The sequence below is a fragment of the Rutilus rutilus genome (assembly GCF_951802725.1).
Source record: "Rutilus rutilus genome assembly, chromosome: 14".
Taxonomy (NCBI): Eukaryota; Metazoa; Chordata; class Actinopteri; order Cypriniformes; family Leuciscidae; genus Rutilus; species Rutilus rutilus.
Window position 1 is genome coordinate 4,234,683 of NC_140219.1, and position 26,029 is coordinate 4,260,711.

At 39.2% G+C, this 26,029-nt stretch overlaps 2 protein-coding genes across 5 annotated transcripts in view; both read left to right on the plus strand.

Annotated features, from left to right (window-relative positions):
* Positions 1-3,086: 3,086 nt before the first annotated feature.
* smim32 (small integral membrane protein 32) lies at positions 3,087-5,165 on the plus strand. 3 transcript variants are annotated; one of them, XM_084429479.1, is made up of 2 exons: positions 3,087-3,788; positions 4,608-5,165. In XM_084429479.1, exon 2 carries the CDS (start codon positions 4,615-4,617, stop codon positions 4,936-4,938), a length of 324 nt encoding a protein of 107 aa, XP_084285605.1. In that variant the 5' UTR covers positions 3,087-3,788; positions 4,608-4,614; the 3' UTR covers positions 4,939-5,165. The 3 variants fall into 3 exon arrangements, with proteins under 3 accessions (XP_084285605.1, XP_084285604.1, XP_084285606.1); XM_084429478.1 differs by having other exon boundaries at positions 3,087-3,640; XM_084429480.1 differs by having other exon boundaries at positions 3,094-3,705; positions 4,608-5,150.
* Positions 5,166-9,654: 4,489 nt separating this feature from the next.
* The window catches only part of diaph1 (diaphanous related formin 1), a 113,024-nt gene continuing 96,649 nt past the window's right edge, over positions 9,655-26,029 (plus strand). For both annotated transcript variants that reach the window (XM_084430594.1, XM_084430595.1), the window contains exon 1: positions 9,655-10,260. In XM_084430594.1, the coding sequence (XP_084286720.1) occupies positions 10,159-10,260 (102 nt within the window). In that variant the 5' untranslated portion in view covers positions 9,655-10,158. The remainder of the gene's footprint in view (positions 10,261-26,029) is intronic.

Sequence of the window (26,029 nt, forward strand, 5' to 3'; positions counted from 1 at the left end):
GTAACTTCCTGAATTGCATGCTTTGCCATCAGTTGACGTTAAAGCACTTTTCATAAGCCTCTCTGAAGTACGTCTGCTAAATGCAGAAAATATAATCTGCATGACGTGATCTATTTTAGGTGCTAAACTAATTCCATGGCGCACCTCTGTAAACATTTCCAGTCATTTCCCTCTTCACCTCATGTGCATTTCTGTCACGAGCCGCTCATAACCTCACGAGGAGACCCAGCCACAAACGTCAGAGCGATGCTAACTTCACATAACCTCGATAAGACCCAGAGCTGGACTTGATGAAGAGCGTGTGAATCGCAGCTCTTCATTAGGGGAACACATGAGGCTCTACGGCCTGTGGCGGGAAGACTCAAATTACCCCGTGTCTCCCCTGCCGAGAACAAGCTCCAGTCATCAGCGGGTACGTAGGAGGAAAGCTTGCGCATCCGTCGCGTGTTGTCTATCTGCTGTTGTCCTCAAGTGTGATTTTACATCTTTTCACGGTTAATTACGTGCATTTCTTCTGGAACGAGAGAGCTGAGGGGGGAGGACGGTAGCTTTTTCTTAACATATACGTGTTAAATTCTAGTGCCAGGCCAGATACTAATTAGGGCTAACAGAGATATGGATGTTTGGTGGTCTAAAAATACGCCTTTGCATTTCTTTTCTCGCTTGCTTCCGTCCATGTCCACTCTATCTCTAGAATCATAACGTCCCTCCAGGTGGAATTTCATAAAGGCGAGGGACTTAGTTTGTCAGCGATTGGATTAGAGGTAGATTGGATTGGACAGCGCAAGAACAGAAAAATGGGTCAGTGTATTGGTGGGGGAGGCAGGAAGGTTCCCGCTGGCAAAACTGGCCATTTAGAGGAAAAGTGTCAGTTGCAAAGCAATTATAATCTCCTTAGCCCGACGCAATTACAGCTACGCTCTTCCCTTCAGCGGAGGCAAAGACCACCGGAGGATATTTATGCTGAGCTGCGACGTGGAGATTTCTGCACTTTAGGCAAAGCGCTTGTGTGTAAGATGCTTACACGAGGCGACAAAGTCTTCCTAGAGCACATTAACCTGGTTATTTAATGCAGACTGGCATGTTTTCAGGCTCGTGTGACAGCTTTTTCACACACACACAAAAAAACCTCTAGTTCTTAAGTGTACTGGTGTTTTAAAAAGCCCAGAAACCAAAACACTGATCTGAAGAACCTATAATGTAACATGAATAGCTTTCTTTAAAGCCACATAGCAATACAAGCCCTACAAAAACGCTTCTTAAGAGGATTCTGAAGGAATATTTAAAGAGTTTTTCTTTAAAATGCTGCAAATATCAATTTACGAAGAAGCTTTATGTTTAATGGTTTAGTGAATGAAACTGCTGCGTAAACACTTTCTGTCTAAATGACATTTTATGGTCGTGTCCAATCGGCCCGTCTGTTCACTTCAGTGGGGTCACCCAACCAAAGTGACTCTGTCCTTATCGCACCGTTCACTGCTAATTCAAGACAGGTGCTGATGAATATTGATGAGCCATTTAACCTCTGAGCTGTGATATGATGTGATTAACACAAGGAGGGCGTGTCCTCAAACTTATATGAATATTAATGAGCTTCAACACTAAGCAATGACCTGCGTCTTCACTGAGAGGTTACTTGAACATCACACTCAGCAGTGCTAATTCCTTAAGAAAAATGAATGAATGGGTCAGTTAGATTAGTAAAACGATGAGCTGATTCTTCTAGAGAAGAACTTGGCACATTATGCATGCCAGGTTTATTTTGTATTAATTATTATAATAATAATAATCATAATTCATTATATTTATATAGCGCTTTTCTCTGCACTCAAATCGCTTTACATAGATGGGGCAATCTCCTCAACCACCACCAATGTGCAGCATCCACTTGGATGATGCGACGGCAGCCATATTGCGCCAGAACGCCCACCACACACCAGCTTACTGGTGGAGAGGAGACAGAGTGATGAAGCCAATCAGTATATGGGGATGATTAGGAGGCCATGATGGACAGAGGCCACTGGGCAAATTTGGCCAGGATGCCAGGGTTACACCCCTACTCTTTTTCGAAGGACATCCTGGGATTTTTAATGACCACAGAGAGTCAGGACCTCGGTTTTACGTCTCATCCGAAGGACGGTGCTCTTTGACAGTATAGTGTCCCCATCACTATACTGGGGCATTAGGACCCACACAGACCACAGGGTGAGCACCCCCTGCTGGCCTCGCTAACACCTCTTCCAGCAGCAACCTGGTTTTCTCAGGAGGTCTCCCATCCAGGTACTAACCAGGCTCAGCCCTGCTTAGCTTCAGTGGGCAACCAGTCTTGGGCTACAGGGTGACATGGCTGCTGACATTATTATTATTATTAATAACTGAAATGTTTTGCTTCAGGCTCTTCAGAGTCAGATCCGCTAGACTCCATTGTCTCATTAGGTTTTATTGCATAATTTTAAGTTCCCTACTATATTTGGAAAAATGTAAACGTTTTTGGAAGAACGAGTCATCTTATAATTTACAATGAAAACATGTACTGATGTTCCAAGAATTATCTGTGTGACTTTTTTCATTGAAATAAGTGTTTCATCTTTCAGCTTCTTATCAGTTATGTTATCTTATGTCTAATGTTCTTAAACACATGTTTATTGCATGTTTTAGTGTCATGTGTTACCATGGTGGTGTTTTGTATTTGTGTGCACCTTCTATATATCAGTATTTGTCTCAGCTTGAAGAAAAGCTACTTGTGATGAGTTTTAATTCTCTGTGGCTGTCTGGTTTTCAGCTAACTTTAGTAAGCCTGCGTCAGTCACCACAGCCTAATTCATGAGAATGATCCATTACTATAATGGAACACAGCGCCCTTGCACTACTCTTATACAGTTCAACGACGGTAACACACATTTGATGATCCAACATGCGACATCACGCACAATTCTGAGCCAGAATAACTCATGATGACATCAGCACCTCAGACGGTCCCTTTAAATGTCTGGCTCAGCTGATAGGCTGCATGTCTCTCTCTCTTTCTCTCTCTCTCTCCCTGTAAAACCTCTCCGAGACATTCCGCACCCTCCTGAAACTCTTCCACTCACTTGTTCTCAAATTGAAGAGTCTGTCTGAGGAGAGAGAGAGAGAGAGACATTTACGCGTCTCCGTCTCCATTGCGCACTGATAACTGCTCGTTTATCTTACGTTTCTATGTTTCCTTCATTTGTTCTCTTCCTCTCCAGCCGAACCGGATCGATTGGCACCCATCACCTGAGGTAGTGGATGACGGATGCGCGTGTGGAGAGCCACTTTTCCCGGATATAAACCTTCCAAACCATGGGAACCCGTGTGAAAGGAGTGATTCTGTGTATGCGAAGATACTGAAACCCGTTGTGAGCTTCACTGCGCGTTTATTGAGACGTTTGGGGAGATTTGGATCCGTCGGTGTGATTGGAGAGGTCCACTCTCTCCGATAGCGCAAGACTCTATGGAAACGCACATTGTGGGACATGGATAGACTGTGTGCGCCATCTGTGGATGTAGTGCCGATGACCAGAGCCCCCGTCTGAGGAGTGTTGGAGGTCTGCTGGTCTTGGGGAGAGTGTGGTATGCGAACGCAACGACTCGCCCTCCTGTCCGAGGCGCACAGACAGTGAGTGGATCCCTGCGCAACGCTCATCTTAACGTTCACCTCAACGGTGTTTTCATTTGCTTTTAGTAAATGATATACATTTTTTGTTATTGCATTAAAATATCGTTTTGAATAGCCCGTATTTACACTATCGATAAAGGAGACTGGGGTAAGTTGTCACATCTTTTATTCTAGTTAAAAGCTTATTTCTTAGTTTAGGTGTATTTTTTATGAAACTTGATTACTGTGCAGACACAAATATTAAAGTCTTGATCACTGTTTAATTTTCACCGTAATTGCCCTGCATAAAATATACTGTTTATTGAGCACACGTCGAACTTGTCGGGGCATGTTGGCACACGATATATGGGGTATACGTTGTCTCAATGAGTTTGAGAAGAAACCCTTTGTTAACAAATATATAAAATGCTATCTGAAGTAACACAAAAGCAAAATATGAATGAATTAAAAATGAAGCAATTAGTCCTCCTATAAAATATAAGAAAGAGTAAAAATAGGCTTAAATAAATAAACAAAACATTGTTTTGGCCATTTGAAAGTATTTGTTAATGAACTGTACAAAACCATGTGACAACTTGCCCCAACCTGCCTTGTAAAATACGTATCATGAGGGCACATTCAACACTTCCTCTCAAATTCTGTATTATATAAATAGCGACTTTTGTGTTATTTTATGTCAATATGATTTCACTGTGTTCATTTATTTAGCCAACCAGTATAATAAACATATGTTGATATTAGGTTATTAGTTTAGAGGATAACAAACACTGCTAGGGAAAACCACCACACAAAAGCTCTGCTAAAGAAAAGAAGAATTTGACTCAAAACCTGAGATAAAGACTCTGTGACAACTAGCCCCAGTGTGTTTCAGATATGTTTAGTCACGTATAATGCTTATCCTGCATGTGACTGCTTCCTACTAGTATAATCATACATATCTAGTGTATGTTTGTCTGTTGCGGTCTAGATTCATCATGCTGAGGCAGATGCTGTTGAACTCCACGGCAGCGGCGCGAGACTTCGACCTGATGACCCACACACACACGCAGGCGCCGCTGAGCGTGTCCCACGGGCCCGTGAGTGTGTCGGCCCTCCTGAAGCCCACGGGCCGCGGGAGCTCGCTGCGAGAGGGAGAGCCCGACAAACCCGACCTGGCCACGTATGTGGTGATGTGTCTGGTGCTTTTCCTCCTCGTCCTCCTCATCGTGTTCTTCATCAACTGCCAGCTGAGGAACTCTTTCTTCGCCTCCATGCCTTACGACCGGTCACTGCGAGAGGCCCGCAGCTCCTACAAATGACCCGTTTGACCCGAAGCGATTGGAACGTAGGATGCAAAGCGGTCTGGATAACAGAACCAGCCCGGATTGAAGCCGAACTCATTGATCTGTCTGTATATAGTGACTGTTTTGTACTTCTGCACGGCCTTTTCTGTCCATATAGGGTTTATCACAAGTTGTGTGCATTATGTAAGACAGATTATTTTCTTGTACGGTGTTAAACCATGATTAAATCTCACATTCATGACCATCTGTGCAAAAAGCCCTGCTGATATTGATCACGGTTGAAGCAAACATGAGGCTTAAGAAACATGCTCATGGTTTACCCTTTTTTAAATGAGCTTACGGCCTAGGGGTTAAAGGAATCATTTCTTCATCTTCATGTCATCATTTGCATCCCTTACCTTGCGTTTTCCAAACCTGGGCTGCGTTTCCCGTTTAACGAAGTCATTCGTTGACTAACTACCATAGTATGAAGCATCGTTGGAGAAACTAATCAACTAGTCTCGACTGTTTCCTGAAAGCGTAGTCACATGGCCGCATCTCTGTCGTTTGAACCACATTAGTTCAGCAATATACAGTAGGACTGTCGTCACAAACATGTGAAGGCGTAATAACTTCTGCTGATTAATCTATTCCAGATCTTCGAGATGCTGCCGTAACGAACATGACACCTAATGACTTCTTCACTGTTTTTGTTTCATGTCATTTTGCTTTATTTGATGTTTGATTCATCACCGGTTCCCTCATACGTCATTCTCCGGACTTCCCTTGTGCACATGTGCACTCTTCGAAAGTGATTGTTGATATATATATATATATATATATATATATATATATATATATATATATATATATAGTGTACTTACATAGTGCTCGCTCTATTTAAGTCCACATATCATTTTAAAGGGGTCATATAATGCCATTTGTGTACAAGTTAATATGATTCTTTAGGTACTAAATGAAAAGTTTGTAATATACTTTAATTAAAAATTCTCATTAGTATTGTAAGAAAACACTCATTTTACCTGGTCAAAAACAGCTCTGTTTTCAGCACGCTGTTTAAGTGCATGTGTCTTTAAATGACAATGAGCTTTGCCTTTGAGCTATGGTTTTGACACAACACACATGGAGTGTTGCCTTGACAACAGTTGAGGGTATATTTTGGAGAAAGAATGGCAGCGGGAGTCTCTGAGGACACATCTGTGCAACCAACCGTATCAATTTGAACCGGAGTCGGACCCGGAACAAGATGACGGCCCCGAAGAAGTTCGACAGTTAAAGTAAGCTTAGTGTAGTGTTACCACGTTAACTTTAACACCTGCGTACACAGTTTGTAATGACACAATAACCATAACGCTTTGTTCATTATAAACGTGGGATTATGAATTATGTTGAGAACGTCGTACATAGAAAACATGCCGTAATGTACCCTGAGTGTAAACCTTAGCCGCATTCATCGTGAAGCGTGCAAGCGATTTGCAAATATTAATATAAAGGTTAATAAAACGTTACACTCACTTCTTCTTCTGGAGGTGCGGCAGGAACACGAATAGTTGGTACTGATCCCTTTTTCAAGAGCAGCTTCTTAGCAAAACCAGCTTTATACTGACCCTCTGGAGAGAAATGATTCGCGCAAACATGAAAGCATTGACGTTGATCGTGGGGAATATTCCCTTCGAAAACAAAACTCAGCCACTGCGTCTTCAGCGGTTCGGATTTAGGAACATCAAAATGACTGCTGTGTTCGTTATTACACCCAAGAACAGAACACCACAATCGCTTAGACGCCATTCTGCTCCAGCGTATCAACAATGCGGACTATGATTGACAGCTCGCTCACGAGCGAGGGCGGGTCTGTGTTGAAACGCTGCTGTCAATTAACAATCGTGGGAGGGGCGTCCGACCGTGTGACGTCACACGGTCAGACGGCTCGATTTGAGATGGGAAAACATATAAGGAGATTTAAAAAAAACCACTGGATGGATTTTTATCATTATATGATGGTTGTGTACAGGCACTGCCAACACACATTTCAGTACAATCAAATTCAGTACCATTATATGACCCCTTTAAGAAGACACTATGCATCAAACCACAGGTCAAGAGCTGTTCCAACAAGCACTTTAGTTTGCGATGCTGTTTGAAACTATAGTTTCTGGAAACGGCAAATCGTTGAATTATGATGGGAAGGACAGAACTTCGACCATAGTTGGCTAGCATGCTTTCAGGAAACACAACACACCCCTGTATGAATGTATTTCTTCCATTAAACACAAAAGAATAAGTTTTGATAATTCGTGAGTTGTTATGGTTTCATCTGATAATTATATTTCAGCTAATGAACAAAAACTAGGCTATTTTTAGTCTTATAGTTAAAAATAACACAGGTTTGATTTGAACAATCTTCCACAGAAGAAAGTAAGTCATTTGGGCGAGTAAATGATGACAGAATTATAATTTTAGGGTTGAATTGTTCCATTAGAGATCTGAGTTAAAGGGTTTCAGATTCAAGCCCTTATAAATCATCACCATTGTGTCCTGTGAGACTCTTCGGATGAAAGCAACAACTAAATGAGTCGAGCAGTCATTAGTCTGGCTTCCAGCCAGCTGAGCCTAAATCATCTATCGACGTTTGTCTGACGGTTATTTTATTCTCCTGAAGTTACGTAAGACGCCAGTGCCAGCAGAGATATAAATCAATCTGATATCTGTCTTAATCCGCATCCGATGCGGTAAAGCTGTGATGACAGACGCAGAGAGTCAGGTGCGACTCGATAAGAGAGACGCCGGGGCACATAGTATGAAACCAAGACAAATGAATGTGTCTCTCTCCTCAAGAGCCTTCCTGAGCAGCTCACGAACACTGGAGGAAACAAATGGCCATGACAGAAATATCAAACTGTTCTGAGGTAGATATAGTTCTGGTAAACCCTGCATTGTGAGGACAAAATGTCCCCTCAAAGATGGCAATACCAGAAATCCTTGTCCTTGCGGGGACATATTTTGGTCCCCATGAGGAAAACAGCTTATAAATCATAAGTGAAAATGTAAAATTGCAGATAGTTTTGTTTGATAAGTAGGTTTAGGGGTAGAGTTAGTGTAAGGGGACATAATATACAGTTTGTACAGTATAAAGATCATTATCACTAAGTCCCCATAAAGATAGTGAACCAGACATGAGTGTGTCTGTGTGTGTGTGTGAGAGAGAGAGATTTGATGTTTATGTGTTGTTCACTAGATGATAGTTCATTTGACCTATTCAGTAATTCCCACTAGGGATTTCTGCTTGTATTGCTTTAAAACTTGCAATTGGACACTAATTTACTGACACTAATTTGGACACTAATGTACTGTTTTTCGTATACTGAGCCAAAAACATTTCATTCGCGCCTGTTCTCAACTGACAAACTGCTTCCTAAAGAGACAAAATAATATTTCTAAAAATGGCACATTTTGAGTGTAAAGCTTTAGGTTAATCTGTATATTCATGACGAACAATACAATGTGTGAGCAGCCCTGCACGACAGAGAATATTCACATTCCTTCACAAGAAACCATCACTACCATGAAGTCTGTGAGTCCGAGGCCCTTCACCGTCAGGAGCCCCAGATGTTCCTGTGGGTTTTGCGCGCTGGTGGGATTTAGATGAGAGCTCTGGGTAAGTGTGTGTGGTAGAGAATAATGACTCAGTGTGCAACTTGGTTGGGTTGAGTCAGCACATTTACAATGAAACACGCCGTGACGAATGAGGACAATATCAGACCGATTTCTGCAGAGCTTGAGGAAATATTGTGCATTGCTTAAAAAAAAAAAAAAAGAGAGTCTTTCTGCACAGAGCTTTTCCTTTTTGTCCCTTCATGGCACACGTGACCGTCCGAGGCCTGTTAATTACACACACCGCTGAATAGTCAACTCTCAGCGACTTCTCTCCTGTGTTCCTGAAGTCTGGCATTAAAGTTAATGACACTGGAAAGATGAACAGAGTGAAACGACTCTTAATGTGTCTTATTAACCAGCATGAATTCATTACGATCCGTTCTGCTTTCACCTTTTAATGGGACAAATCTGAAACGAGTCTAATTAAACCTTTCCCCTATTTAATCCACTTGAAACATGAATCTCTCTCACTGCTCACTCACTCTTCTGACCAGCAGGGGGCGCGCTTCACTTACACATAAAACACGGCTTACTGAGTTATCCAATCCAATTACAGTTTCACAGTTTTCAGACTTATTGATTTTAGTTGTATTGATTAGAACACATAATATAAAATGCTAAGTATCGGTAAACTGCACTAAATCATATGCTGTGAGCAAGAAAATAAAGCGAAACCAACTTGATAGGCCAACTTGACGGACTGACTTCTGCAAAAGAGCTATTCATATTGATGTTATCAGAGATTAATCTATTTAAAAATCTTTTGGGGAAATTAGTTTTATCATCTGAATATTTCATTATTCTAAATTTGTCGTATAATGTGCTATTATTGCTTTCATAAATGACTAGTATGCTATTGTTTAAAAGAAAAAAAGTCCCTCCATTAAATAACCATAACCTTTTAAAACATTTATCATTTTTATAAAGAATTTTAATTCACATTTTCATGTTTGTCATGAGTGTAGCTGAGGTGTCAGCAAGCGTCAGTGTTTGTCTACCTGTGTGTGTGTGTGATGTGACTCAGGTGTGTGTATGTGCGCGTGATGGCTCCTCCCATCTGACCTGCCCAACACACACAGGAAGAGAGAGAGAGAGAGAGAGAGAGAGAGAGAAAGCGGAAAACTTCATCTGATCTGCTCATGGCTGTTCTTTGAATCTGAAGTCTTTACCATGAAGCACAAGGACTTTATATCAACCGTCGGCGGGATTAATGACAGCTCTATAGATTGACAGCTTAGATTGATAGGTTTAGAGACTTAACGCGTAGTTTGTTTATTCGAGATCGAGACAAATTTGCGCCAAAACACGCGCACGGACTTTTGCGCGGAGATCCGCGCGCGTTCACCAGGGCGCGTATTAAGTCTCTGAGGGTCCGAATAAAATAAGTCATCTGGGGTTCAGGGTTCAAACTTCCCTCCTTTTCCTTTGTGTCAGAGGACGAGCACAGGACGAGCACAGGCCGGCGCGCGCGACAGCAACAGGCCGCGGGTTAAGAAGCCCTGAGAGGCACAGAGAGCCTGTGTGTGTGTAAGGATCCAGCTCTGCTCTTTTGGGGAATATAAGCGATTTTAAAGCACAACAATGGATCCAAACTCAGCATCAGCTGGTGCTCCCAAAAGTGGGAAAGACAAGGAGAAGAAAAGCAAGAAGAACTATGAAGACGGAGAGGGAAAGAAGAAGTTTGTAAGTGTTTTATATTCTTGTGTGAGTTTACTGTCAGTACTCAGTGAAGCATCAGGGTTTGTCTGAAAACGGTTGAATCTGGCTGTTTATTAATCTCAGAGGTGTTCAAAATTCGTGTTAACCTCGAGGTGCTACATGTCGCAAATAAAAACCTCTTAAGTTTGGGAAGTTTTGAGGTGTTGCAGCCCGAGCGATACGTCTCTTCTGATGAGGAAGTGTTTTGAAGAATCGCTGTTCCTCAATGAGCTGAAGGTCTTTCAGCTCAGAAATATGGAGTTAGATGAGGGGTATGTGCTGAGAGCTGTCACTTCATCGTTAATAAAAGTGTGTTTTTGGACCTGTACAGTGGTAATACCATCAGAAAGTTCCATGTAATATAAACCATATGTTACTTCCACTTTAGTACCGCGACATGCAGTGTTTTTACTGCGAAATGAAACGTTGTTTAAGTGAAGCGCTACACTGTTGCATTCTGACTGCAACAACGTTCAATTTCGACGTGTAACTTTGTTTCATATCAAAAGCTTTTGAAGTGTAACAGTGTTTCAGTGTAACATCGGTTTGAGTGTAACATTTTTGCGCTGCGTGCTGTCTCTCGCACATTCAAGTAACAGGAATTTGATTGCCTTTGGGTAAATAACACTAGTACTCCACAGCACAGACACTCTTGGAAAGCTGTAGAACTGGATAAGCGCGAATGAGAGGGAATTCTGTGACATCATACAAGAGTTCTCTGGAGCTTGTGTGGGAGGGGCCCGCGTGACGTCTTAAGCCACGCCCACGAGAGTCTCTTAAGCTCGTTTAGAATGGAATACATGCTGTAAAGTGCATGTAGTTTCACTTTATTTTTGTAAATCATAATTATGACATATCATGTCATCATGAGGTGAAGAAGTCTATATGAAATAATGATTTCAAATAAAAAATTGACCTTAGTGATCTGGGGCCGGTTGCATAAACTGCTAAAACTATAGTCTTACAAGTTAGTCATCACATTGTTTTTCTATAAGACTGTTCATAACTGCTTTAAGTCAATTACATAAAATTGGAGATTGGTCTAATTTGTTACTAAAAAGTAAGACTGGTTGCCCCTTGACTAACCGCTAGTCGGTCATACTAGTACTTAAGAAACAGTTTTAACATAATGGCTATGTTTATGCAACTGGAACCTGAAAAATTTGTCTTAAAAAAAAACTTTTTATCTCATAATTATTACATAGTATATGTCATACGTTTAGCTTTTTATGTCGTAATAAAGATGTACCATTTTTTTCGTATGGCGGAAATGGGATTCCATACATTTATGTATGAAAAAAAGTATGAGTAAGCAAATGTAAGTTGTTCCTTGTGGTAATATTGTAATTCAGTATTTTCACAGTACCTCATACATACAGGTCAAAGTACAATGCCAATAGGTGGATGATGCATGTCTTCAATATATTACATGAAGAAACTAATTTTAGTGTTCCTCAATCAGACAGCTTTTATCACACTGAAAATGAAAGGTCAAGTTGAGTGCATTGCATTGTGGGAAGCAGTACGTAATGCAGTGTTATGGTTGCATACTGCACATTTTGTCAAATGTAGTGGGATATTAATGCAGAATATAATAAGATGGTAGTACCATGGTAATCCAAACAAGCCCTCGTTCTGAAGGGAATCTGATATTCCATCATCAGACAGCGTTTCTTTCAATAGACTCGCAAACACACCTGGTGTGTTATAGTGAAACTCTAGACACTGACGGGGTGAAACCGTAAACCATGTGCTGCTGAAGCAGAGCGCTTATTAGCATTTACCATGGTCATGGAAACAATAATTACCACCTAAATACCATAGTTAGTTACCGCAGTTAACCATTATACATTAATATGAGTTCTCATTCAAACTGTGTAAGACGTTTTTTTTTGTGCTTATTTTGTGATGACGCTGGTGGCTTTATTTTAATGATAGCTCTATTGGCTGGTTAATGTTTATAAGCATGTGTGTCTGAAGTTGAATTATTCCAGTCTTCTAGTAATGCACAGCTGTTCCTGTTTTCTTAATCGTTTCCGCATGGCCAGTCTCATTTGCTGTTTTTATTGGTACTTCTTTAACATGGGACGCATGGTGACGTGTCGGATCCACCGAAGCTCCTGCTGTAGAGCTGTCTGGTTTACACTCGTTTGTAAATGGTGATTCCTCTCACTAAATATCGTTATCCTGAGAAAAGTGTTTCTCATCTTCATGCTCATTTCGCTAGCACATTTGGTGCATATGGGAACAGGTCTGGTTATTATAGTCCAAACTTTTATCTTTGATTAGATTCAGTGGTAAACATAGTATACTACTGTCTTAGGCCGCATTTACATTACATTGTTCAAGTGACCCAATTCCGCTTTATTCCCTCCCATTTGGCACATACCGGATATGATCCAAAAACGTGCAAGCAGGAAAAAAGCACATTGATTCTGATGTTCTCAGGCCTAATTCATATGTGGAAATAAATCTGATATGAATCTGATGATACGTGCATTTGCATCTGCCATGTAAGCAGACTAGGGGTGTAACAATATATCTTGTCACAATATATCGCAATACAAAAATGCAACAATATAAATAAAGTAAAATAAAGTTTTCAGAGTTTTAGTGTCAGTACTACATTAAAATATTATTTATAATGTTGAATATAATGTATAATAATGCAATAGGGGAATATCTGTGTAAAAAAGTGGCCGACATTATTTTAAATGTATTTAGTCAGTGACAGAGAAACATATTCGTCTAAAATAACTCTGTATTTTCATCTTCAGAATCATGAATGTTGTTATTCTGGCGTCTCTATTGTCCTGTGCTTTGGGTTTCAGCACCAAGTCCATGAATATTCATTTATACAATGTAATATCAAATTTAGCAGTTTAATAAACAGTACATTTTTTGTTAACCTTTTATCATATGTCTTGGAGTATCGCAATAATATCGTATCGTGAGTTCAGTATCGTGATATGTATCGAATCATGACATGAGAGTATCGTTACACCCCTAAAGCAGACCGATTGTATACTCCCCTGTCAATGCGAGTGTTACGTCATTAAAAAAAAGCGACGGTGGCGAATGATGTCACAACCGTGATCACATGACTCTTTTCAATGCCCAGGCTGCAAAAAGTGCTCTCCTCTTTTTCTCATTAAAGATGGTGCGGAAAGCAAAAGCTTGTATTATCATTTCGTCTGCATCCATTGCAAATCCCGTCGTTTTTACTTCCTTTTCGGCATAAGCTTTTCCTGGTCTGTACATTCTGGCAAGTCAGTGTATAGTGTAAATGCAGATATCGGACATGGGTCACTTTTAAAAGATGTGATGTCGGATAAAACATCGGATGTAGTCAACAAATCGGAATTGGGCATCAAGACCTGCTGTGTAAATGAAGGCTTCAGCCCTATTCGTACGGGATTAACTTTACCAGGGTAGATGGAGTGATGTAATTTTACCACAGGACGTCTGTAATATTAATGGCCAATATCTCAGTAAACTAGCAGAAGTGGGAGAGTAACTCGATTTGCGCATCGCCGTCACTCCTGTCGTCATGTGTGTATTACGCTGCTTCCTGATATCACGTGCGCAAACACACATAACCTATATTTATATTTATAAAACAGTTATGTCCGGTCGAACGATGTATTAATTAACTTCAGATTGGACTGTGTTGGTAATAGACACTTACCTAACGCTATAAGAGATGTTTCAAGTGCTTTCGATCTTCTCTCTGATCTGAATGGTGTGTGGAGTTTTGCCACAGACTCGTTCCAGCGTCTAGAACGCAACTGAATGCTTTTTCTAGCGTCTCCATACTTGAAAAAACGCGGAAAACTACTTTTAAACAGGAAATGATGAAATATTTCCGTACATATTTACAGCGGGTCTATTCGCACGGGATTAGTATTACCTGAGGTCATTTTTCCGGACCTTTTTACTGAAGGTAAAAGTCGCCGTAATCTTTACTGACATTGTCCGTGATGATCACTGAGATACACATTCAGACGGGACTAAAATCGCAGAGAAGCTCTGGTAATTTTTACTTTTATTATTTTTAATTTTTATTATTATTTACCCCACCTCTCAATGTTACACTAGTCCCGTCCGAATAGGGCTTTACTGTCTTAAGATCTGTGTGAGATCCATTAATCATACATGCTTTTTAATTTAAACGATTTAAATGATTAAAACGGAATCCAGAGAAATAAAAACCAAAAATACAGAATTTTGGGGAAAAAATAAAATGGAATCTGGGGAAAAAAAAGTAATGCATTTCATAGGGCCCTAAATAAATGCTTTTCTTAAAGCTGAGTTTGTGTTACTGGAGGCCTTGTGTTGTGTCTGGAGTTTATGATGTAAAGGTTTGCTCTGTTTGTTCGTTTAGCTCTCTTGTGTTTGCTTCTGATCGATTCTAGTCCAGAAAGGTCTTAAAGTCCAGAATTTCCATATCCATCCCAGTGATGTCACGGTCAGACGCTGGCACACGGAGAGAGAGAGAGAGAGTTCATATGAGTGTGTGCTCAGTTTAGTGCTTCGGGATCTGGAGCGGAGCGTCCTTGTCTCAGATCTGCCCTCTCAATGGTTTCACACTCTCCCTTCAGCGAGGATATCAAACACACACACACACACACCTGCCGCTGGTGTTTTTCCATAATAAGCGTAAGGTCGTGTTTTTGTACAGAAGTCATCACTGTGAGGGAGTGATGGGATCAGTGGCTGAATGTCCGCTTACATCTGTCCCCCGCTGAGAGACACTGCGTCTCTGTTTGATGATGTCATATCCTCTTTCCCGGCTTTAACCTGCTTGTAATGCTTGCAGATCATCCCCGAGATCATAAGCACTCGGTGAGGCGTCTAAAGCGGCGCAGTTATTCATCAAACCTGCAAATGTATAGGCAATGGCTGTGTTTGCTCAACAGGACATGTTTGGTGTTACACTCACTCATCAGATCAGAATATTAAAAATAGCTCAACACACAGTCATAACGAAGGCACACTCAGCCGTTCAAAACCTTTTTCAAAAGTTATGAATATTTTTTAAATAAATGAATACTTTTGTTCAAGGATGCATTAAATTGGTCGAAAAAGTGACAGACATTTCTAGTGTTACAAAAGATTCTATTTCACATAAATGCTGTTCTTTTGAACTTTTTCATTTCTTGGTTTCCACAAAAATATGAAATATGTTTTCAACATTCATATATAATCATAAATGTTTCTTGAGCAGCAAGTCATCATATTAGAATGAGGATCATGTGACGCTGAAGACTGGAGTAATGATACTGAAAATTCAGCTTTGATTACAGGAATAAATGTCAGTTTACAATGTTTTCACATAGATAAGTTATTTTAAACTGCAATAATATTTCACAATATTACTGTTTTTGATGTATTTTTGCCTTGGTGAGCAGAAGAGACTTCTTAAAAAAAAATATCATAACGACCCCACATTTTTGAACAGTATAATTGACTAGCACCTTGAGTATTGTGGAGATTTCAATGCACTTTTTTTTCTGTCACTAGTGAGTGACTGAGCATAAGACTGAGGTGTTTCTGTAATTAAAATCTCAGTGATGTCAATAATGTTAGGAAGGATGTTTTTAGTGAATCGATTCAAAACACTGACTCAACAATTTACTTGCAGCATCACTCGAAATTGTACTGGACATTTGTTTACGTATATTAAAAATATATGTAGGTAAATGTTATGTTTAATTATTACACTGATGTATTTAGATGAAATATGAGTGTTCCTTGTGTTCATTTAGTTAGAATCGCACATTCACAACATACAGTGTACAAGAGCTAATACATAAATAAGCTTGATGTGTGCCGGTAATTATGCATTATTAAGGCTATTTTCTATTTGTTTAAAGACATTGATACATGAACTGTTGTTGTCAAGTACGCTTCATTCAGCTGCTGCCGCCTTTGTTGCGAGAACATCATGTTATTAACAAACAATTAGAATTTTTTTTTTTTTGTGTGGAAATTTGTGAATCGATTCGAATCGGTGGAAGATAGAGTCACGATTCATGTGTGAATCGATTCATCCACCCCTAATAAATATGTTGACGATATATTTTTCAATCTGAAAGTCTAAAAGTATTGAGATATAAGTTTATGTATATTGCATTTGCCACTGTAAATATTGTCTTCACTGACGAATGTCCCCTGACAGCTGTAATGCTGCTCATCTTGATGGTGCTCGTGGTTTGTTCTGGAACATTATGGACTGATCAGTATGTTTGTCTGAAAACACAGATATGAATCTGCATGACGAATCTGGGTGTGTTTGTGTCCCTCAGGTCAGTGTGTTGGGTTTCGTCCCTCAGGACACACAGATGATCAGCACAAAGGTGCTAACGTTGATGTTTGAGAGCCGTCTCGTGTGCATTTGAAAGATCAGGTGGAAAACTGCATCTCACTCATGCACTGCTGCGCACTGCTGTCAGACATGACAGGACTCACCAGCTCTTGTGCTTCATTCTGACAAACTAATGCTTTAAAGCGTAACTCTCGCCAAAATGCAACCTAGGGTCTTTTAGTGAATCTACCCGAGGCAAACTTTCGTTTATCACTTTTACTTAGGACGTGCTAGCTGGCAACAAAGGATTCCATTCATTATGCTAAGCTAAGCTAGAGCCAACCCTGTCAAACTAAAACAATGCATGCACTGAGACAAAAATGCATTTGCCCACCTATCTAAATGTAGGAAAGAAGGTGAATAAGCCCTATTTAAAAAAACGGTGGAGTGTTCCTTTAAGGAGCTTTCCATCTTTACTCTCCTCCCGGTTACGTTGCATTCGGACTCGGAGATCGACTATTTTCGTGGGCAAAATTGCTCAGTGTGAACCGGCTTTAAGAGACGCTCAAACAGACTCAATTCAACAGGCTTCACTCACTGCCCTAATTTCTGATCTCAATCACAAACCAGTTTGATAAACCCGTCCGTCACACTGATTGACACAAGCTACGCCCTGTCTGTCCGGATGACGGAGGAGAGATGTTTTTAAGCATGTTTTCTTCAGAGATCCGAGAGCTCGTTCTGTTTCGTATCCCGTTCTCTATCCGATAGATGTCCAGGAAAACACGACCGCTGATTCAGAACGCCTCTGTGTTTATGAGCGTTCACGAGCCTCATATGCCAGAGAGCAAGGAGAATAATAACACTTATTCTTAGAAGAAGAATAAGCATTTGTAGCTCTAGAAAATCAGATCACATTCTCAGACGCCCCATGATGTAATTCAGATGCTGTCTGGGAAACGCCTGTGAACCCTCCGCTCATAAAACAACAGTGTGTTTCACAGAAGCGTGTGCTTTAGGAGCCTCCGCGTTCACACGGGCCCTTTGCTATGGAAAAAGAGAACTTTTCTTAGCCATTAGTGATGGCATTTCCTTAAGACAACTTGGATATTAGTTATTTAGTTATTTGACAGGAAGTGCAGCTGAGGTGTCAGCATTATGGGAAACGGAAGGAAAGACATGAACTGAAAGTAGTCAATGTTAAAGAGAATGTAGAAATATTGTCATATTTGTGCTGGAATTGAACTCGAGGTCATGACAGAACAGTTATTGTGTTCTAGTTATCCTCTAATGATGATCTTTCAGTGTTTTGCAGCTGTAGATTTTCCATCTATAGTGAAGATTTACCTCTTATATACGTGTGTTTTTGAAAGAATATCTTCTGCTCTTCATTTATTTGATCAAAAATACAGTCATATTGTGAAATATTACAATTTAAAATAGCTCTTTTCAATGTGAATGTGTTAGTCACATGATCCTTTCAAAATATTTCTGATTATTATCAATGTTGAAAACCGTTGTGCTGCTTAATCTTTGTGGAAAATGTATACTAACAGTATATATATACACAAATGTATACCAAAAGAACAGTATTTATTTGTAAGTGAAATCTTTGCGTCTGTTGTTTGAGGGAAATGTTTGTTAGATTGTTCATCATAAAGCTGAGCGTATGACAGTCCGAGCGCCTGCTGACTCAGTCGCGTGTATATGATGCTGTTTGTGTGCGTGTTTTCTTGGAAATGCGCTCTTCGTGTTGTTTCAGGAAGTAACGGTTGTAACGACAGGAAGTCAGGGTTTACACTCTTGATCTCACTCATGTGTTTTACAGTCACCTTATGGCATAAATGAGATCAGGATTTGTAGATTTAAACAAATCTAGATCTATAAAACCCTGCGTTCATTCAGTTTCAGACGTTGTGATTGGATAATGAGAAACCAACACAAACAGCTTCAGCCAATCACAGGCTGTTCGTTTTGCATATAAACTGAAATGATGTAATGCAGCTGTGCAGCTGAATCATAAACTTTGGAAAATGGGGGAAATTTTGTGGGGGATTTTTAATTTGTGGGGGGTTTTATCCTTTTTTTTTCTTTTACTTGTGGGAATATGCAGTGTAAAATGATGAGCAATACACACAATCCTGCACTGAAATTCAGGCCCTGTTAAAGGCAGATGAGTTATGACTGTCTAACAGTGTCAACAGGGATCTGAAAGGCGAGTTGAACTCCTCATTGTGTATTTTAACTCCATGTGACTGTTAAAGTTAAAGATTGTTACTGCAGATATGAGTCAAATGTCTGTGTAAGGAGTGTGCTGATGGTCAGTTATGCGTGACCAGTGTCTCTGAGCTGAACATTTGTACACACGTTTGTCTATGCTAAACCTATAAAGCCTACCGTATCATATTTAATACGCAAATTTCTAAGGCCTCTATATTACCAGCATGATCAAAGCTTTGCTGAAAAAAACATTAAACAATCTACTACAGGGGTTTACTATTAAAGTTCAAAGAGCTTTCCTTCCCAGCGGAGGTCCGGACACTTTATTGGACCAGTTAAACATTTCCATCGGGGCAGCCGTAGTACTTTGTAAAAGAAAAAATCCTGAACGCTTAAAATAGTCATTAAAGATTAAAATATTAGGCCCAGAGAGCCAAAAGAATTTTACCAATATTTACCAAATTCTTTTTCTGGATATTAATATAAAAAAGTTTGATCAGGCTATTTTTTTTTTTTTTTTTTTTTTGCATTTAGACACCTACGTACAGCACAGAAACACTGGACTGAGAAAACACACTGGGGGTGCGGGGTTTATTTTTATATTTTGCTCAAAGTAACAAACTAATAATCAAAACTCTCATCATGAGCAAAAAACAAAGTTAACTTGTAAGGTTTTTTTTGTCTTCCCTTGCCATCTCAAAATAATTTTCCAACATTGTTTATTATGAAATGCTCTTAATATGCTGATTAATAATCACAAACATGGTTTAGTTGAACGGTCAGAGTTATCTGTATGACAAATAAAAATAATGTTTGGGAATTTTCTGGGAATTTTCAAAGATGGACACTTTCCATGGGAATTAATGGGAATTTAAGGAAATTAACAGGAATTTATGGGAATAAACGGGAATAAACTGGGAATTTTCAAAGTTGAGGGTTGGCTCTTCATAGGGAACTTAAATATAGTTGAGGAAAGTATATTTGAGCATAATCTTGACTAAAACAAACAGATGCCATTCAAATACACTTGAATATCCATGCCATTCCTCAATCACATGCACATAGCACACTGCTTACTGCATTGCTATTGAGACCACACCCCCTACTGGCACTGTGCATGCCTCCATCACATGTACAGAAGCCCAAAGCACAACACTATTGAAGGCACACATTTGAGCCTGTGGACTAAACAAAGTGAAGTACGTTTTGATGATATTATGGGGAAATATATTTATTAAATGTTTAAATTGCAAATATCATTTGTATGTATTAATATCGGTTATCGGTATCGGCCACAATTTTCACATCGGTGCATCCCTACATACAAATGTATTCATCTAGTAGATAGCAAGCTGATAAGTTAGATGCTAAATAAGCTAGCATAACTTTATTTACCACATAAGGCAGATGCTAGCTACCTCCTTTTCAAAATAATTAAAACTTGTCCTGTTCTACTTACAAATAAATCTGTTGAAATATCTGTTGAAAACATTTTGCATGGATCTTTTCTTATGACTTCTGTTTATAGTTATGCTTGGATATGATACAATGATCGATTACATTACAATTAATTCCCAGTTAGTTCCCCTAAATTCCCATTAATTCCCATTATTCCCATGGAAAGTTTCTAATATGGAATATTTCCAAAATTCCCCAGCTTAACTTCCCATGGAAATTTACCGGAAATTTTCCGCCCCTTTGCAACCCTAGTCTAGATAATAATATTAGAGGATGTAGCGTCGAAAGATCTTTTAGAAATCATGTTAAAATGTGAGTATCAAATATGATCATCAGGCTTTTGAGGAAGGTTTATATGTTCATCTCTAAATCATCATTGCATTGCATTGCATTATGTGTTTTAAAACTACAGAGCTTTGATCATAAAACTAAGCATTCAAATATCATCTTACTAAGACACATATTATTGGATATATAGAGTAACAGCTGTTATTTATATGCATTTAATGTATCTAGTCTTCTATACCATTATAAAGATCTCATTGATTTAAATTACAAGCATCAGAATTTCTTCTTACTACTGTGTCCATATAAATATCAGCAACTGCACTAAATTGAATATTTTTTTCTCTTGTTTGGCCCTTTGAATAAAATGTAGCTTTTCCTTTAGCTCCATATTCTCACTATATCATACTATATGAGCCATAATTACCTGATCCATCAAATAAGATATTTAACAAAGAACAGACATGCTAACCTTTTGTCTAAAGGTAAAAATAATAATAATAATTTCATAGGTCAGGCTTTACAGGGTTAAGGGCCAAACGTCCTCACTAATATAGTAAAATATCATGACAACTTTACTAGTTTAAAAGGCTCATATATTTTCCCAAACAGTCGTTCTCAAGTTTTCCAGGTCCAGAAATCACGTTTGAATCCCTGCTTGAGGGATTAAGAACAAGAAATATCTTGATTTTTAGTTGATTTGTCTTGTTTGAATATATTTATTGTTAATTTGAAGTCCTCTGTGAAGTTTGCTGAGGCCTCGACTCCCTCAAGTGTTCTGGACCTCCAGTCCAGATGATGTTTGTTTAAATCTAATGATGTGCAGAGGTTTCTGGGAGGATTGATTTAGTGGTCGGATTAGGAGATTAAAAAATATTAACCTGATAGAAAAACAATGAGTCTGTGAGATGAGCTCACTGTAGAGAAACAAACGTGTGTATGGTCAGTGGAATGTGCTCCGTTCAGGCTGAATGGATTAAGTCAGACAGCCAAAGTTGTGTGTGTGAGAGAGAGAGAGAGAGAGAGAGAGAGAGAGAGAGAGAGAGAGAACTGAGATTTAAATAGGTTGTGAGTCACTGGATTAGATTCTGAGGTGAAGACGCAGGTGCACCGATACGTGTGTGAGTGGATTGTGGTTCATTAATTAGTCAGTCACGCAGTTTAACAATGAAATGACTCCTGTTCATAATGACACACATGAAGTGCTGTCATACCGCAGTGGCAACGAGCCATGCTGTCATGTTTTTTTTAATTATTTTTTTTTAAAGAAATTTATGCTCATCTCTTTTGACAATAGTCTTTAATGAGGGTTTACTTGGCTACAAAATTGGCCCTATAATTATCTAAATATGACACACCCTCCTTTCAAATAAAGTTTACAAAAAATTCTGTACTAGACTAGTCAATATCATTGGGCCTCAATTTAAATATTTATGCATAGCTGTAATATTTAAAAAATATTTGCACATCTCAGTGACTGTTACAGCAGTGAAATTCCCTTTGACCTGCAGTCTCTCATTAACAGACAGATTAATCTGTCTAATCTCTCTCTCTCTCATTCTCATTTTCTCTCTCCCTCTCCCTCTTTCTCTCCCACACACACACACACACACACACACACACACACACACACACACACACACACACACACACACACACACACACACACACACACACACAGACACACAGACACACAGACACACAGACACACACACACACACACACACACACACACACACACACACAGACAGACAGACAGACAGGTGTATTAGGTTGAGTGTCTGAACGTCTGTGATTTAATCCCAATCCTTGTTTGGTGTGTCTGAACTGAGGGGACACACACACACACACACACACACACACACACACACACACACACACACACACACACACACACACACACACACACACACACACACACACACACACACACACACACACACACACAGAGGTATATTAGGTGGAGTGTGTGAACGTTTGTGATTCAAACCCAATACTTGTTTGGTGTGTCTGAATTGAAGGGAGTCTCTAACACATTTATATACATACACACACACACACACACACACACGCACACACAGAGGTGTATTAGGTGGAGTGTGTGAACGTTTGTGATTCAGACCCAATACTTGTTTGGTGTGTCTGAATTGAAGGGAGTCTCTAACACACACACACACACACACACACACACACACACACACACACACACACACACACACACACACACACACACACACACACACACACACAGGTGTATTAGGTGGAGTGTGTGAACGTTTGTGATTCAATCCCAATACTTGTTCTGATGGTGTGTCTGAGGAGTTTGATTTGTGCTTGACTCACTGAATGTTAATCAAACTCTAATTAATGGAGCTGAGAGTGACCTTTGTGCCACACACACTCACACACACACACACTCACACAGACTGTTTGAATGGCTTTCTTTGTGAGTTTTAACCCAGTAGATTCTCTGTCTGGATGTCAGATGCACACAGGCTTGCAAACACAGGCAGAATATTAAGTGTGTGTGTATGTGTGTGTGTGTGTGTGTGTGTGTTGTCTGTGTCAGTGCTGGTAAAACTAGTTTGAATCTGCAGTTTAACAAGCTCCTCATAATTTGAAGCAGTTAAAATAAAAATAAAAAGCCTTTTAAAAAGTAGTTGGCTAAACTGAGAGCTACCAACAAAAAGTTGCTAACTTAGCGTCTTAAAAGGTGTTCTTCAACAAAAAATTTAGATTCTGTCATTGATGCAAGTTTTGATTTCTTGCAATGAAATGTATAGGTAAATGTTCACCTCATCCAGTGCTCTTGTTTTTTTCTTTTTCTGGTGCTATTTCAGTGTGAGAAATCGCTGCAAACGATTCAGGTCATGAGTGAACTGTCTAAATGAATCAAACTGAACAAGTTCAGAACTTTTTGCAAACCCGTCCGTCAGATTAGATCATGATCGAGTAGTTCGTGAATCTGGCATCATTAGTTCTGATTCTGATACAGTGAAAGTCAATGGAATCCAGTCCAAAGTCGAAAGTAAGCCGTACAGGTTTGTGACGGCAGGATGGTGGAGATATAAGGTTACACCTGTAAACAGGCTGTGCAACTTTCTGTTTCTTCTGTTATTATATGGAAAAAGCTTGTGAGGACGACACTTACATTTCTGTCATTTGTCAGTGACTGTAATGATACTGTATACCATGCTAAAAGCTTCGACAATTATCGTGATATGAAAATTTGAAGACAATTTTTATTTTTGGGTGAACTATCCCTTTAACAAAGTGATGCGTTTTAGTTAATTGTGACGTTTGAATTGAAAATGCTTGAATTTAACCAAATATTTTAATGCAAAAATGAACAAAATGACACATCAGAACTTTTGTGACTGTTAATGACTGATGAAAATGATTCAGACTTTTAAATTGGATGCTGCTTGAGAGAGTGTTTTATTTTCGCCTCAGATCATTTATATGCTCTCCTATCTCACATGAAAGCATTGTATTAGTTTTTTTTTTCTCATGCCACTCTAGAGTTTCTTTGACACATATAGCCAATTTAGTAGTACTGACACTGCTCAAGTCTGGTGTGAGCAACAACACCTCTCAGTGTGAGTGTGAACAAACACAGTGGGCCCTATCTTGCACCCAGCGCTATTGCCTTTGTACACCGACGCATGTCTCATTCCTATTTTGCACCCGACGCACAGCGGACTTTTCCCTCCACAGACGCACGTCGGTAAATTAGGGAATGAACTTGCACTCCAGGGGGCGGTTCAGCCAAAAGAGGAGGCGTCTTCCGGCGCAAACGTTCCCTGGTGCTATTTTGCAGTTTCAGAAAGCAATTCCGCCACTGACCAGGAAAAACCTAGTCTAAAGTCAGTGGCGCGTTGCGCATGTTATTTAAATGCTATTTTGAGGGCGCACGCTTGGCCATAATGTAGCGTGTGCACAACGCGCATACAATTCTCTCATCTACACAGATGAGCCGTTATAATAGCAATCCGCCATGGAACGAGCACGCCTGCTTTTAAAGGGAATGTGAGATGACGCTCTGATTGGTTTATTTCACATTACGCCCAAACCACACCTATGAATAATGAACTTACTTCAGACCAACCCATTTTAGATTTGCGTCGGGTGCAAGAGTCATTTATCCCGCCGGTATAATAGCAACAGCGCCCGAGATCGGCCCACAAAGTTACTTGCGTTTTGCATTTGATACTTGCGTTTCAGATCGTTAAAATAGGGCGCTGTGTGTGTGTGTGTTTCTGTGCCATTGTGAGACATCTGATGTACTGGAAGTATGATATTTCTGCCCCAAACTGTCATTCAAATAAGAGCAAACACACACACACACATCATGCGTCTGTTAGCTTTTGCAGAAGCTCAGAGAACGCCCAGAGTCAATATTGTGAGAAACGTTTAGGCTTTTGCATTTTCTGCAGAAAATGTGAATGCTGATTTATCGTGAAAGGGATCCCTTTGTTTTCATGGCATGAGCTCTTTCTCTTTCTCTCCCTGTTTGATAATGGTTGGTCATTATGAGGTCGTTATTGAATTATTCGCCTCTGACATCACTTCCCTTTTCTGTCACAGTCAGCGGAGGGAATTTTCTCTCAATTTCATCCTTATCAAAACGATCAAACTCATGTTCTCATGTTTTATTTTTATCCTCTCTAATAATGTTCATGATCCCTTTGAACCAGGGTTATTATACTTAATTAAAACTAAATTTAAAAGCACAAAAAAGTTTGTTACTTTAAATAAACGTTAAATGAAATAAATGTAAAAAAACTTACACTTGTTTTATTTCAGATACTTTAACTTAATGTTCTAAAATAACTAAAACTGAACTAAAAATAAAAAAACTATAGATATATTAAAAAGACAATATATAAAACCATAATATAAAAACACAAAACCTTAAAATTGGTACATATATGTATATATATATGTGTATATATGTGTATATATATATATATGTATATATATATGTGTGTGTGTGTGTATATATATATATATATATATATATATATATATATATATATATATATATATATATATATATATATATATATATATATATATATATATATATATATATATATATATATACACATATACATATACATATACACACACACTAGGGCTGTCCTGATTTATCAATATTAATAAATAGTGGTATAAAACAAAAGAAATATTATCATTAGGGGTGTCGCAATGTACCGGTATTGGCGATAATCATGATATTTTTAAAAATCAATAGTACACATATGATATCATATGATGTATAAATAATCCAATGAATAGGGCGATGTGATAGTTTAGCGCTTCATAATGCTCATGTGTAATTTGTGTCATTCATACTCGTAGCCAGAGGGCGCCCTCGCACAGAAAGTAAAACAGCACAGTAATAAAACGTATGACGTTCCAGGAAATCCCTTATATGGACGAAGGCATCATATCGCTGCAGCCGCATAACATCAAACACTC

What these genes read in the sequence shown, in the direction of transcription:
- smim32 (XM_084429478.1), top strand. Translation starts at nt 3,597, where the DNA reads ATGCGAACGCAACGACTCGCCCTCCTGTCCGAGGCGCACAGACA. An exon ending in CTGTCCGAGGCGCACAGACA is followed by an intron (nt 3,641 to 4,607) that starts GTGAGTGGATCC and finishes GTTGCGGTCTAG; the next exon opens with ATTCATCATGCTGAGGCAGA.